The following is a 16,510-nucleotide window of genomic DNA, read 5'->3' on the forward strand; positions in this document are numbered from 1 at the left end:
TGAAGCAAAAATTCCTTTTGAAAAAAATACATAAAGATGGTCTCTCTCTTACTGTAAATGAGGAATTCTAATTTCTGATCCTATTCACAATTTGGAGTGCAGTGTGTTTTTAACCAGAGCTAAATAAGAGGAAAGGACGAGGTGGAGCCCGCACGGCGCCTGGCAGCTGGGTGCTGAGGTGGTGTGTCTGGCACCTGGGGCCCCTGCTCCTGGCTCAGAGAGGAGCCCTAAGAACCTCCGGGGCAGGTGTGGAAGGTGAGGCCGCCCAGGGCCCCGGGGAGGCTGTTCCAGTCCAGCTGCTTAAGGAGCCGCAGAGATGCACCACCTGGCCATGCCTGGGGCGGGAGGCTCTGGGCCCCCAGTTCTCACATGGCGGCAGCAGAGCAGTGCAGACTCTGGGAGCTGCCCGGCCGGGGCCACTGCTCTGGCTCTCTGGCAGCGGAAAGTGCTGGTCACAGAGGCCAGGTGAGGGGTCCTGGAAGAATGCTTTTTCAACACGTGTTTTAGGCTAACGGTCTGGGGAACCAGAAGAGCACCCCCCACTCTTTTGGATACATAATTCAAGCAGTTAAAGAACCAGACTGGGAGAGGCCACGGGATGAGAACCGAGGGCAGGCGAGGACGCGATGGCCAAGAAAAGTAGGTACATAAGCGAACACTTCAGAACGCAACGAAAATACCTCCTCCCATCTTGACTAAAGTTCCTCAACCGCCCAGAAAGAAGGGCCAACTGCAGGAAGGGCCCCTGTCCTCGGAGAGCCCACCTGCATTCTGTGCGGGCACAACGGGACTTGGGGAGGAAAGTGAACACTGGTTCAAACAAAGGCTTATCCGTGAGTGAAGACGACCGAGGGGATGGGGAGAAGGCACACGCCCCGAGAACACCGCGGACAGCTCCCTCCCTCGGACCTGGACCTGGACCTGGACTTGGGTGCCCGTCCCAGCCTCTGCTCAGTCCCTGGGCTTTGGGGCAGGTGGGGTCCGGAGGAGACACAGAGGGGGAGTGGCACCCCTGCAGCCCATCAGCTGTGAGGAAGACTGCAGGGGTTTTCATAGAAGAGGGAGGGACAGAACCGCGAAGAAGCAGGTCCTCTGGAAACGCTTCTCCAGGGATGACAAAGTAACCCAGCAGCGAGGCGCCCCTTCCTGGGGCCGGGAGGGGCTGCAAAAGGTCAGCCGACCCAACACCCCCGGTACACGGGCCCCTCGACGGCATCCCAGGCCCTGCTTAAAAGAGTCCAACTTCTACTTATCAGCTTTCTTAAGTTTGCAGAGGTACTGAGGGATTTAGAACAAAGCGTATATAAACAGCAAGAATCACTGTCTAGTTAACAACATGGTTTTAGGGAAATCTCCAGAAGTATGTCTATTTCTGAAGGTTCTGCTGAAGCTGGCTGTAGCCGTGGGCCAGTGGCCGCAATCAGGAGACGGTGGGCGGGCAGAGAGGACGGAGGGGAGGGAGGTGGGGAGAGAGCACACGTCAGGAGGAGCAGCGGCCCTTCTCCTCAAAAACAATGTGAAAGGTAAAGTACAAACGTTATTCCACACCCCCCACCTTTTTTACTAAACGGTTCACAGAACCTCTTCTGCAAGCAGCTTTGGAGCCTGTGACAACATCCTGTCACCGTGCAAGACACCCGTGGTTGACACTGTCACACCCGCTCATCACAGCTGCACGGGGCATCCTTGGGGTGATTCTCAGAGCTGAGCGCTCAGAACCACAGGAGGCACCCATTTCATCACGAGGCAATTCTAGAAAGTTCTAAGAGCGACAGAAACATTCTGCCTCTACAGTTTCTGCCTCTCGGCTTGAGCAAGGCGCTCCGGGGCACGCACATCTGCTCCTTCTAAAGCGCCCCCAGCAGGCCAGAGCCTGGGGCCTCCAGAGAACCCACCACCCCAGCCTCCGGGCGGCCTCCCAGGCGCTGGTGCCCGGAGCCGGCAGCTCAGTGCAGTTCCCAGGGCCCATCAATGCAGCATGTGGACGGGACAGACTTCCTCTTTGGGCTACCAGCCCCCAACACAGACAAGGGCACTATTTTTTTTTAAAGTTGGCTTATGTTCAAATTATCAATGATTTACACACACACACACACACACACACACTTTTTTCTTTCCCTTTCAATTGGGAACTATCTTCTCTGAACCTAGACATAAGACTATATTTAGCCATGTTATTAGACTGTAAAAAAAAAGCACTGCAGACCCTAACACCCAACACTTTCCTCTACCGTCTATAGTTTTATACAAGTTAGTAGTGAAAACGTTAAAAATGCATACTGCTAGATTACCCCCGTCCGTGCTGACACAAGGGCCCGTTCCTACCAACCTTGCCTGGGTATTTCTCAGCCCTTTTAAACCTATTTCTACTTCCTTTTCTCAATCACAAAAATATCAAGAATGACTTTATCAAATGTCTTATTGAAGTCAAGATAAGCTGGGTATGTCACATACCACTAAATTCACCAGTCTGTAATCTGAACTGGAAAGGAAGTGATTTTATAAAAGGATTAAGTAGCTCACTTTTGGTATCACTTTGTTAAATAACCCTTCTTTACCTGAAGGTACAGAAGTTCTACACACACACACACACACACACACACACACACACACGTAACACAAAGTTTGTTTGTTTGTTTTTATGTTCCACATAACATCCAAGTTCAGAAAGCATAGTTCAGGTATACTGATCTCAAACAGAGATCTAGAAAACATCCAGTTTACTGGACTAATATAGACTACTACCTTTAGTATTTTAGGGAAAAAAGAAAAATTCAACTTCAGGAAAGAGTTTTAAATATTATTAGAGTACTTCATTAGGCAAACCCTGAAATAAGGGATATTTATAACCACTCTAAATATTCTAAACACATATTTTGGGGTGTTGCCGCTGTCTAGAGTTACCTTGAATTGAGGTCTTAGAGAAGTAGGAGGAGAACGGTGTCATGGATCCAGAAAATAAATAATTTTGGAAGTGCAAATATGCATTTACTTGTGTATTGTGGTGGCAGACGTGAGAATGAAGAAAGCACTAAGGGTGGGGACACTCAGCAAAGGGTGAGAGCCAAGACCATGAGTGACTAGAGGCTGAGACGGGCGGCAATGGCAGCTGAGGTCCCAACCACCCCATCTGTGTGCAAGACACCCAGTTCTCACCGTCCTTACTCCACTGATTCCTCACAGCAACCCTAGCAGGTAAACACCCATCATCTCTTTCTACGGGGTAAAGAGCTTTGAAGCTCACGAAGCAGCCAGCGGCCAGCACCTCCAAACCCATGTGCACCCGGCCCTGAAGCCCACGTGTGCTCACAACCATTGGGTTCACTTGGGACAGAACAGAGAATGTTTACAGATATTTTCCTCAAAACATTTACAATACAAAGGCTTGGGGCTTTAGATAGGTGAACCTTGGTTCTCTTGGAAACCACCTAAGGGAATGCCTCATGGCCGACGGCTAGAACCACCCGAGGAGGACTTTGCCAGAATACTGCTGTCAGCAGCAAGCCCTTTAGTCTACAAAGCACAAGCACATCCATTAAATCTTAATGCACAGGGACAGTTAAGGTTTTAGATCTCACCTGGTATGTAAGTTATTCCTAGTATGCTAGGTTTTTAGGAATGGGCATAACTCTTTTTGGCCATGAAGGGTACTGGGTAATTCCTATAAGAAGTCACCCCAGGAAGGGAAGGTCTGTCTGCAAGAAGTGATGGGCCCCGCAGCTCCCCCTAACTCACCAGCCAGGTAGGCTGACAGATGCTGGCGAGGACAGCACCCAAACGTGCCCTGTGCAGATGGTGCGTACGGGAGGAAGCTGGGGACATTCCACTGACACACAAAACAAACCCGATCACTCGTGATTTTAAGTTTAATGAAGTTCTGTGTTGTTTGGTCAACTCAACCCTGCACTTTCAGAGTTTCATTTTAAAACCTCAGGTTATCAGAACTAAAAGAGAAGAGGAACTTCTTGATGAGCCCTATACTTTCATCAAGATTAAGATTCTTGGGAAACAAATTCATGAAACTACACTTAACAGACCCTTAAACTGCTCCCAATAGCACCTTATAGAATATGAAAAACAGTAGCCCCAAGCATCTAAATCCCAAACACTGGGTCAGATTACAGACAGACAACATTTCCTGTCTGATCTGAATGACGATGGCGATGAAGCCCTCTATTTTACACAGCAGTGGTGTTTAAATATACTACTTTCCTACGTTATGAAAACATAGCCTTGTAAAGACTCTTTAAAGTTCAAGTTGAGCTTCAAGTAATCACTTTGCAGCAGCTCTAGGAGAATTATTGTTCCTCCTGATTAAAAGTGCCTATTAAAAAAAAAAAAGCAGTAAAATGGAAACTACGCCTTAGAGAATTGTATTCCTCAAGGCCACTCACTGCTTGTTTCCAGGCTTTTGTTAAAGGACAGAATGTGTTGAATTCTTCTAAACTGGCAGGGGATCAAGCACAACACTACATAATGAGGTAGCCAACAGCGTCTTTCCTATAAACACGAAGGACAAGGGAATAAGTGCATGTGTAATTCTCATCCGATTAAACAGGAAACATGATAAAGCAAACTGTGAACCAAATGCCTCGGTTTAACTTGAGAAAATTTAACCCAAGGTTCTAAGGTACACCTTGTGTGTAATTGATGAGTGAGAGGAATAAAAATAAGGTACTTAAAAAGCTGTACTGACAGGCTAAAAATAAAGTCCTAACAAACATAATTCACCAACCAGAAAGAAAGACGAACCTACAGCCACTCGGGATCTGAATTATTTGAAGTGGCCATTCATTTACTTGGGTCACAGGAAGTGGCTAAGCTTTCTCCACGTCATCTTACGCAATGTGTACCCAGACTTCGTGGGCGACACGGCCCTCCTACCTGCACCTTCTCTAATTCAGATCACAGTGATTTAAGAGTTTACAACAACTCTGTTGGGCCATGAGGACGTCAATATCAAATATATATATATATATATGTGTGTGTATATATATATATATATATAGTTAGCCTAAATTTCAGGTGAGTAGCAATTTTAAAAGATTAGTTTTTATCTCAACATGAAAAAGAGAAGGCAACAGACATTTCTCACTAGATAATTATGCAATGTTATCAGATATTGGATTTCATAAGAAAGGGAAGGAGTTTAAAAATCCATTCGCTTAGAGAACTTCAATGAGAGAATTGAAAAAGAACTAACTTTCCTAAGCAGTATGCATCAGTCCAAGAATATAGAGTTACATCTGAGCTTCTCACACGTCACATACTGCAGAGACCAAGTTGAGATATGTTTAAAATTAAAATAATAGAATTATCTCTGAAACAAAATTACAAAAAATTTAGAATTTTTACTAGCTGGTTTGCCAAAAAATAGAGGAAGTCTCCAGTTCAAGACCAGGAGGACTCCACTGCCAGCAGGCAGGATTAACTCACCTGAGTTCACGTTCCCCTCAAATGTGGGCAAGTGGGGCATTCCTCACCCTTGTACCATAAACTTCTATCAACCAGCTCTAGGGAATACTTCAGGGATTACTAGAAAGCTAGCAAAATGCTTTCCTCAACATTCTAAGACACAGTATCTTTTCCCTTACTGATTAGATGTAAGAAAGGGAAGGATAAATGAAGGATAAATTCAGCTTTTAAAAGTAAAAACAGCTTCTCTCTCAAACACAAACGCTTATGACTTCTGTTCTTACAACTTTAGTAAATTCTTAAATTTCCCACAGCTAAATGACAAAGAAAACCAAAGATCTTTTAGTTTATATTTGTGGAACTTGCAAAGGATACGTTTGGGGGTTTAAGTTATACCATAAATGATTATTATATGATTAAAAATACTTGTATGCCTAAAAAATTAAGTGATATTCTAATACACTGAACAGTGAAATTGATAATCCAAAGACCAGATTCCACTTTTTGGCTTCTACTCACATCTGAAGCGGGGAATGAAGCTGTATCTACTGGGCCTCAAAGGCTGCTTTCTGTCCAATGGAGAGCACTGCACCCATCACAGAGATGTGAGGATCAAAGCAGTACGTTCCGGAAAAGATTTTGAGCCCCATATAAAAAGCAGTGAACAAAACCCAACATTAGATGTGGTAAACATTATTGGGTGTGCTGAGTACAGGGTTTCAAAAATCCTCCAGAACATATGGAGACCACAGAGCTGTGCGTCACGTATAAGTCAGGCACTTTGCATTTGTTATTCTGTACTGGTTTCCCACTCTGTATTATGAGGCCGGCCTATCTGTGTGCAAAGCTTCTCACTTAAAAGTAAGTCCCTTCAATCCTGTGAAGAATGTCACCTGGATCACAAGGACACTGTATTCATTGGTCATTTATTGACTACCTACCGTGTGCCAAGCACTAGGATTAGCAGAAGACTAAAGTAGGGCTCCTGCCCACAAGGAGTTCACAGTCTAGAGGGAGGGCAGGACTTCATCTGCCTCACTGTGAAGCTCCCCAGAAACCCAAGCAGAATTCTGAGTAGGTGCTCAGTCAACACTGTTGATTAAACCCAGGGCGGGCTTTTCTGTGCCAGGTGGAGTCTCTTCTCTCACGGCTCCAGGGGCAGCCACTGGACCAGAGCAGCCTCACCCTTCCCTCCCCTTCCACTGGGTGCTCTGTATGGGGGTTCCAGCACCTTCAAAACTGATGTGGTGAAAGTGCCACCTCATTCTTTCCCCGGATAATCACAGGTCTTCATGTGACCACAGGCAGCCTCCTCTTGAATCAAGAAAGCCAACATTCCGGAAGGTAATACTGCAGTGGTTTTTTTTGTTTGTTTTGTTTGTTTTGTTTTTTTTCTCCCGGACGCGCAGGCTCAGCGGCCATGGCTCACGGGCCCAGCCGCTCCGCGGCATGTGGGATCTTCCCGGACCGGGGCACGAACCCGTGTCCCCTGCATCGGCAGGCGGACTCTCAACCACTGTGCCACCAGGGAAGCCCACTGCAGTGTTTTTAATGCTCCTTGGAAAACTTTTGGAGACCCCTGGTTTGGCGCAATGAAGCAGGGAACACACCAAACGGAACCCCAAAGGACCTAAGCAGCTAACACATTTCTCTAAAAACCTAACTTGCTACCCTGAGTAACTGCAGTGTCACAGCAAAGGAGCCCTGTCTTTACCACATCAATATAAACGATGTATCTCCCATGCATTCCCTAGGCAACTCCTCACTCATAAATGACAAAATGGCACTTCCAAAGCATCACCGAAGAAAGTGCCATCATTAAAGTGGTAGTGCAAGATAACAGAACACTTCAAGACAAACAATAGGCCGTCCAACATCCCCCAAATACTCCTTTTTGGTGGTTGCACAGTTTGAAAAAACCCTACTGTCAGCTATCAACTCCTCATAGCAGTAAAAGAAACGATGAATTTAGAAATTTCTTAGGCCAAATCTTTATAACATACCAACTATGAGTTGGTAAACACTAACACTGTTTTTAATATGCTAAAGAAAAGAAATGCAAACGCCAAGTAAAACTTACTACACACTACAAATACATCAATATATACACTCAACATGAGTTTAACACAGTAGTATAAACTGAAGGACCACAGGCTCAAGAATTTATCTGAAGCACCAGGAGACAATAATATATGTAGTTTGGAACAACAATTCCAAAGCTAAACATATACAAACAGACTTACCTAGTCACATCACACACATACACACACTCACACACACACTCTCTCTCTCACACTTTTACATCTCACAGGATATAAGCACTATCACAAAAAAATTTAAAACTTCATTTTAAATTAAACACTTAAATCTTCGGGAAAAAATCTGTATTTGGATGTGTTAAACAAAGAAACAAACAAACCTACTTTAGACCATAGCCTAGAAGAAATCCTTTAAATTACTCTAAGCTGAGACAACTTTCCTTCTGTTGGCGGATAATGAAAATAAATTGCACTTCCCCCAAAGATACTGTATTTAAAATGTTAAGATCTATCTTTCACCGCTAATTCCAATATACACCTGATAAAAGTGCCTAATGGAAAAAGAAGTATCAAACATTTACCAAGAAAGGATATTTCAAAGCATAAATGGATGGTTAAAACACAAACCTGTGTGAAATTAGTTAAAATTTTTTTCACGATACTAAAGTAACTGTAATTTACAAAAAAGTCATGATTAATTTTGGAACATAATAAAATTAAATACATCCCTACACTTCAGTGTAATATTTTTATATTTATATATAGTAAAATAACAGTTTGGCACTTAGCAGCTTTTCTTGTTTATTGCATCCCATATTATGTGGCATTGGTCATTTATTGGTCATTCCATATTATGTGGCATTGGTCATTATAATATAATTAATATAATTATATTATATTTAAAATTTAATTTTAAAAAAGTTACCTAATTTCTGAAGCTACAGTGTCAATGAACTAAATTAAAAAAAAAACAAAACTACTTTTATAAAATGAATTGACCAAGTCATGCAGGCACTGATAATACTGCAACAGGGACTCATTCACTCCTAAACAATGAACTGTCTCCTTGGAGAGGCCTGGTGTAGCCTGGGAAGGACTTTAAATTTCAGAAATTAAAGAAAAGAGAATTGCTGACTGTCATGGCTTTAATAGGACATCAGTTACCACTTTAATGTACCTCAGCTGTGGCTTCTGAAGGCCAAGGTTCTGTTCTGTATGGGACATTTTACCAAAGAAAATCCACTTTTTCAGAAATTTATTTCCTCTAAAACTAACATCTAGTTGTACAAAGAAAGTTTTCTTTCTTTGCAGTGGCCATGCAGTTTGCTTTGATTAAAAGACATCCAAGGTATCCTGGGGAAAGCGTGCAGACAACAGCTGACTGGTACACGGTACAAAGCAAAGAGGCTGGCTTTGACTTACGCGTCAAATCTGACTGTTATGTGAATGGCTGGCAAATCTGGCCCAGTGCCTCTGATAGAGAAGAGGAAAACCCTGTACCTCCTTTTACCCATGTCTCTGCCAGGATGGAGAGTTAATGCGCACACACAACATTCTTTAGAATTCCCACAGACAAGGCTGTTCAGTGACTTTTCTAGCACTGGATTGACTTCTACTGTTCCTGGGTGGGAAAAGACAAGTGATGTTTCATATGCATGGGAAAAGCATACAGACATTCCAGGTAGGAAGTTTCTAGGAGAAATTCCTATTCGCAAATTTATAACCAAAGGATACACTTATACATTTATTAATCATTAAGACTAAATGCTGCTTCTTATAGCCATATGCTAAGGGGCGGGGGGAAGCTGTAGAAAACAATTAGAAATGAAGAGCTCTATATTAAATTGATTAGAAATCTGATATTGCATAAAATTCAAATGATGAAGTCATCAAGCACTTTGAACTCCTTGGTTTCACACTAAGGTGGTATAATTCGAATGGAAAACAAAATATCTTACAAAAGGGGTTCCCTGGTGGCACAGTGGTTAGGAATCCGCCTGCTAATGCGGGGGACACGGGTTCGGGCCCTGGTCTGGGAGGATCCCACATGCCACGGAGCGGCTAAGACCGTGAGCCACAATTACTGAGCCTGCGCTCTGGATCCTGCGAGCCACAGCTATTGAGCCCATGTGCCACAACTGCTGAAGCCCACAAACCTAGAGCCTGTGCGCCACAAGAGAAGCCACCACAATGAGAAGCCTGTGCACTGCAACGAAGACCCAACGCAGCTAAAACTAAAATAAATAAAATAATTTAAAAAATATATCTTACAAGGTAAGTACCACTAATGACAGACTTTTTCCCCCTTGGGGAGTGGGGTTGAGTGGGTCGACATGGGAGTTAGAGGGAGGGAAGGAAGAAAGGATTAATTTGCTCTACAGGAACAGAATGAAATTAAGTTGAGGTAGTTTATTCTACCAGCCAACCTTTACTTGTAATGTAATTTGTCTGAAACTCGTACTAGTGAACGGCATTGAAAAAATTCTGCTATAAAGACTAGATTCTTCACATGGATTCGCATTCCAAGACACGTTTTCAAATCCTAGACAGTAGTAAACAAGACTTTGTGTGCTTTCAGACAGATTACTTTTAAAAGTTTTTGATCCCTATATATTTCCTCTGGACTTTTTTTTTTTTTTGGTCATAGCAGACCTTTATTATTTGTCCGGCTCAGGTCCTTCTTTTACAAAATCTCCTACTCACTAACATCCTCATATTTATAAAACAGTTCTGGTTAGTTGGAAAGGAAGACTGGCACTGCATGAGATCCTTCACAACCCCAGAAATGACGGCATGACACATCTTCATCTGAATTTACACAGAAGTCAGCAACTTCCTTTAAATTCACGGGAGGGCTGCCACCTGACTCCTTAATTTATTGACTCTTTTGGATTACTAAGATAGAATGTCATAAAAGAGAAATTTTATCTTAGTTTCAATTCATCATAATTTGGTTTAAAAAAGATTCTTAGGACAGAGAACTAGTAGTAAGTGGAGACTAACTGGCACTGAGTCCAATCTAACATTTTAGGCACAAACCTTAAATTGTTGGGCAGAGTTAGGCATAATATCTCCTTCCAAGTGCAGTGGAAAAGCAATCCTGCTATGTTTGGATATGTTGATATATGCATGTTTGCTCGTTTGTTAACCAAAGCCAGATACTCGAACACAGCGGTCAGCCAGACGTGAGCTCCCCGCGGGGAACATGCACCTTGGTGCTGTGACTTCCTGATTTTACATGACACGGATTCCCAATTCCCTTTTCCTCTGACGCTGACTAGCCCGGTTGGTCTAGGGACACATCTCCTGGAGGAACTGACTCCTCCTCGTTTTTTTTCAGCAGTTACGTGTTCTCCCGAACAAGAGCTGGAAGCCCAGGCTTCTAAGCATTAGAAAACCACTCGCGTTACCGCACAGAGGCCGGCGCAGAGCAAGGGTCGCCTGCCATCTCTGTCCCCTCGCAGAGCGCCGCGTCCCGGCGCGCTTGGTCAGGAGCTCCGCTTCCGCGCCGCGGCCCCGTCAAGGTGAGTGAACGCGGATGCGGAACAAGCCCTGCTGAAGCTGCAGGCGGAAAAGCTTGCAATTCGCAATACGTAAGGCTGCACACCCGGTGCGGCGGAGGTCAGAGGGGAGGAGGGGCTTGGTGTGGTGCCAGGTTCCCGTGCTCCTTTTGAACTCGCGCACGTAGTCGTAATTGGTACCTGTGCCGTGAGAATAAGCAGAGGTGACACACCGTGCCTCGGAATCACCGGGAAACGGTTCCGACACGATCACTGTAACATTCTGACCTGTATCAAGATCTCCGATGACATAGATACTGGCTCCTATGGGGACAGCTCCGTACACAAAAGAGGAACTGGCGGGGATGCATAAATTCTGGTCATTAAGATAGATCCACCTGAGGACAAACAGAGGGACAGAATGAAGGAGGTCAAAGGGTGTCCACGACATCTCAGCAGCCTGAGATGACAAAACTCAGTGAGCCACCTACAGTACAAGGCACGACAGCGACACCCCTCTTCTGGGGAAACACTCATTTCCTTCCAGTCACTGAACACTTCGTTGTGTCTGTTCCAGAACGTCGCATATAATGAACCATAGAGTGCACTATTCGGTCCGCTTCCTTCACTCAGCACAGTGTGAAGGAGATTCATCCGTGCTGTGGCTTCATCGTTATCTCATTGCTTGTTATCTTAAGCAGGATTCCATTACGTGGTACAGCAGAATTTGTTACCCATCCACCTGTTCAGGTTCATCTGGGCAGCCTCCAGTATCTGGCTATTGTGAATGAAGCTATTTTGGAATTGAGAGGTTAAAGCTCTTTTGTGGGCTTACGTTATGGAACTGCTTGGTTATATGGTTAAAGGTATATTTCCTTTGATAAGAAAACACCACACTGTTTTCCAAGGTGTTGTGCCATTTTGCATTCCAGTGAGCAACATGTGAAAACTCCAGCTGCTCGGCATTACTGCCAGCTCGGGTACTGTCGGTCTTTTTCATTTTAGCCGTATGAGTGGGGTGCTTTTCCCTGAAGACCAATGGTGCTAAGCATCTCTGAATGTGCTTACTGGACACTTTATGTATCTACTTTTGTGAAATTTCTACTCAAAGATCTCATTTTTCAAATTGGCGTTTCTGTCTTCTTATTAAATTTTAAGATTCTTTTTATTTTATGGATACAAGTCCTTTGTTGGATACGTGTATCACAAATCTTTTTCCCAGCATGTAGACTGTCTTTTCATTATCTTAATGGGGACTTTTGAGAACAGAGGTTTTTAATTTTGATGAATTCCAGTTTATCATTTTTTTCTTTTTATAGTTCATGTTTTCTATGTCCTCCTAGGAAATCTTTGCCTACTCCAAGGTTGCAAAGGTTTTTTAAATTAAAATTTCTGGAAATGTTATTGTTTCAGTTTTTACACTTAGGTCTTAAGATACATTTCAAGTTAACTTTTGTGTATGGTATGAGGTATAAGAGTCAAGTCCTTTTTCTCCCCCATATGGATACCTAGTTGTTCCAGCATCACTTGCTGAAAAGACATTTCTTTCCCCACTAAATTGCTTGGTACTTCTGTTGAAAATCAATTTAATAGCCAGGGCTATTTAAATTTAAAAGGAGCCAGGGCTCCATGAAGAAGTGGCTGACTCCACAGAAGAGGCCGAAAATACAAGATGAGCCTGGATCATCTTGTGCTGCCACATGGGAAGAGCTTAAAACAGGATGAGTTGTGTCAGAAGGACACCGGAGCTGATATGCAGTAGCTCCCAATGGCCACGGTGGGAACAGTTGGAGCAACACAATGAATAATAAGAGTCCTGGACAGATAACTCATAGAATAAATATCCACAAGTCCATACTGAGAAACACAAATGACTGAATACATTAAAAAAAAAATTAGAGAGAAGGGGCAGGTCTTCTTTACAGAATTCCAGCTGACAAAGGTAGAAGGAACGAGGGAGGCAGAAGAACCACCATCAGGCAAACAGCACAGTGGTAACTACTGCAAGGCCAGTCCACCAGTGATGCTGAAGTAGAGGTGAAAGGTTAAGGAGAAACAGCGTATTCCCATATTCTCAAATTCTCTCTTCCAAGATACTCATTAATTACAAAGGGAGAAATAGTGACTTTACAACGGGGAAACCCAAAAGATGCCACCTTAACCAAGTCGTCAAGGTTAGCATCACCAGTAACGAGACATTATCGACATCACGCTCCCCCTGACGCCGGGCAGAGAAGGGCCCAGCAGCACTTCGGTGGGATTCCTGGCCCAAACGCGCAACCTCAGCCTCATCGCGAGACGTCATGAGACAAACCCACGTGAAGAGACATCCTAGTAAAAAAACTGACCAATAACCTTCAAGGGTGTCAAGGTCATGAAGGACGAGGAAAGACTGAGGAACCGTCACAGATTAAAGGAGACCGAAGAAACTCAACAACCGAAAGCCATGTCGGGTCCTGGATAGGATCCCGGAGCAGAGAGAAAAAGATATTAGTGGGCAAGCTGGTGAAATCTGAATAAAGTCTGTAGTTTACTTAATAATACTGTACCTATGTGAGTATCCTGGTTTTGATATCTGTACTATGGTATGTAACATGAGGAGAAGCTGGGTGAAGCTGGGAGAAGCTTTTGGGAACTCTGACTATTTTTGCCACTTTTCTACAAGTCTAAAATTATTCCAAAATAAAAGGGTTTTTTTGCTTTAAAACAAAAACAAAAACAAATGGCTCTGCTATGTAATAATGTTTACTTAAGGTAATCTGACCAAACAATTTCCCTTTAATAGCTAAAGGCATAGCCAGGTCAGAGCAGACCTCAGTCATATCTTGGAAATGTATCTAAACCCTTCAGAACTACCAGTGTCTGGGCCTCCACTCACCATCAGAGCACGAAGATGTCCTGGCACTGTTCCCGTGTGTCTAACTCTATGCCATCAAGCATCCAAGAAGCCACTGGCTAAGGTCTACAGCATCTTGATGTTAAATACAAATGTAAAATTATTTCACCGAGAACAGCACTTTTATTTCAATGAGCACTCTTCCCAGACTGTTATATAAAGTAGTAGATTCCATATTTTTAATCCCAAGAAACCCAGAAGCAGAATGATTTGTCCAAGATCATGGAACAACTCAGAAGCAAAGCTGCTGTAAAGCTGCCATATCCCTGAGTACCTTTACCTAACATCCGATTCCTCGAACGTCTACAAGTTGACTGGAATCAAGCAGTTTGCTGGGACCGGGAGTTCAGTTTGGCCCCTGCCTCCGAGATGCCTCTAATAAACAGGAAAAGGGAAACATCTAAGAGCTCTCAATGCAAAGTGAAAATGGGGACCCGAACAGGCCTTTGAAAGAAAAAGTTTGAAAAATGTCAAATACAATAACTGGTTTGTTCATATTTTATGTCTTCAAGGCTAAATAAACATAAATAACTAAACCTCGACATTTAAATTCTTCCCAGGTCCTGAATCAAACAAAGCTGATGAGTATCCCCCTGTCCTGTCTGCAGCTGAGCCACTCCCAGGATGACCCTGTTGGAGAGGCATACAACCCTTCCAGCAAGTCCATCAACAGGGCCACAGGCACGCCCACAAGGTAGCTGGCACTTCTTCTGAATTAAGACATACGTGACTAGATTATCTACTGAAAGAACACATCAGAATACAAGGGCATTTCTCAGTAATTTTGTAGAGTTGAGAATTCAACATGATTCCTCCCTGGAATAATACAACAAAGCTGAAGAAATTGGTCTATGTAGACTGTCTACAAATTTGGTCCAAAGCAGATCAGTGATTCAGAGTTCCTGGGTTTCAGAAAAATAATCCTATGTGATCTATTTTATATAATGCTGAGGCTTCAAAGTACATAAAATATGAGAATTTAATTGGATCATATATTTAGCTGCTGCTTTAAAAAGTGGTATAAATGGCATGTAGTTCTGCATTTCTTTCTCTACCATTTATCACCTTGTTGACCTTGGACGACTGAGCTAACCCAGTCTCTCTTTCGTCATTTGTAAGGTGGGGACACCGTCACTAAGCTCAGGTGTCTGCTGTGAGGATGAAATGGAACAGCCAATGTAAAGTACTTTGCACAGTGTCTAGTACATAGCAGGCATTGTGAAGTAGCAGTAATTTTTGTAATGGACGAGGCAATATTATGCCTTTATTGCACTATTCTCAAACGTGGGCTCCTCAGGACTTGGAGGCTACAATGATGTGTCCTCTGGTAACTCAGAATTAAGAATCCCCCCTCCCTCAAAGGAAACTTTAAAATGGGGCAAGCTTCAGAGAGAGCAGAGTAGGAGGGGTAAGACAGGCAAGGAGAGAAGGTGGGAAGGAGAGAGGGAGGGGAGAAGGAGCTTCAGTGAGGGCTCAGCTGAGCCTCCCACAAGAGGCAGCTATAAACTCTAGACAAAATACAAAAGACAGACTGCCTGAGGGCTCTGGAGACTGAGCAGAAGCAGGCAGATTTGGGAAAGAAGTTGAAAGCTGAACAAGCACCCACATGGAATGAGTTTCCAGTTCCTTGGTAGCTCCGTCTGAAGGCAGCCTGGGGCTAGCAGCTCTGGGGAACAAAAGCCCTAGAGAAAACCCTGCCGTCTTTCTGGCCACCGGAATCAGGGGAGAGCATCTTGGGGCAACAAGGATCACTGAAGTGTGCGGGGGTCTCAGAAAGATGGGAGGTACGGAAGAGCCCCTAAACTGACGGGCATCCACCTGAGTCACGTCTGACTGACACTGGATCCACGAATGCTTGCACCTGAGGCTGCATAAGTCTAACCAAGTCCACTGTCTGCTAAATGCCTGGAGCAAATCTCTGAAGCAACAGTAAGAGACCTCGGGGCCTCAACAATGTCATGTTCACAACGCCCCGGACACAATCCAGAATTACTCAGCAAAAGAGCCAGAAACATGAAAACCCCTCTGCAAGGAAATAAACAATCAACAGACGCCAACTCTGAGATGACTCAGATGCTGGGATTATCTGCCAGGCAGGGACCTGAACTGAACGCAGCTACCATAACGATGTTCAGTGAGGGAAAGGAAAACACGCTTATGATAAAAAGATAGGAGACCGCAATAGAGAAATTTAAAAAATCTAATATGCTACCTGAAGAAGCTAGAAAAGGAAGAACAAAATAAACCCAAAGTAAGTAAAAGGAAGGAAATAACATAGACAAGGGGAGAAACCAATGAAACAGAAAACACACAGTGGAGAAAATTAACATGGATGCGTAGCTGGTGCTTTGAGAAGGTAAGCGCAGTGCAGAGAGCGCTGGCGGGACTGCAAGGAGAGGAATGGGCTTCTTCCCTGGTGTCGGTGGCCTTTTCCTTCCTCCATCTGCTCTGCCGCCTCCTGTGTGCCGGGGGACCAGAGTGGCTCTCCCTCAGGGAGGTCCTTTGCCAGCCAGCAGGCAGCTTCCACGCAGCAGCTCTGGCCCCGGCACCCCAGGGCTCTGCCGCGTCCGGGGCCACTGCACACCCTCCTCCACGGAGATGAATCCAGCCTTGTGGGGCAGGGAGGGCTCTTCCCAGTTTGCTCCTTCCTGGGGCACTCT

The 16,510-nt window shown here is 44.2% G+C and overlaps 1 protein-coding gene across 1 annotated transcript in view; it reads right to left on the reverse strand.

The window, feature by feature from the left end:
* Positions 1-5,032: 5,032 nt before the first annotated feature.
* The window catches only part of GAN (gigaxonin), a 59,749-nt gene continuing 48,271 nt past the window's right edge, over positions 5,033-16,510 (reverse strand). Inside the window, exons 10-11 of the mRNA XM_082606027.1 lie at positions 11,243-11,352; positions 5,033-11,155 (exon numbers count right to left, since the gene is read on the reverse strand). Coding sequence (XP_082462153.1) covers positions 10,974-11,155; positions 11,243-11,352 — 292 coding nt within the window. The 3' untranslated portion in view covers positions 5,033-10,973. The remainder of the gene's footprint in view (positions 11,156-11,242; positions 11,353-16,510) is intronic.

This window comes from Mesoplodon mirus, assembly GCF_964341445.2.
Source record: "Mesoplodon mirus genome assembly, chromosome: 19".
Taxonomy (NCBI): domain Eukaryota; kingdom Metazoa; phylum Chordata; class Mammalia; order Artiodactyla; family Ziphiidae; genus Mesoplodon; species Mesoplodon mirus.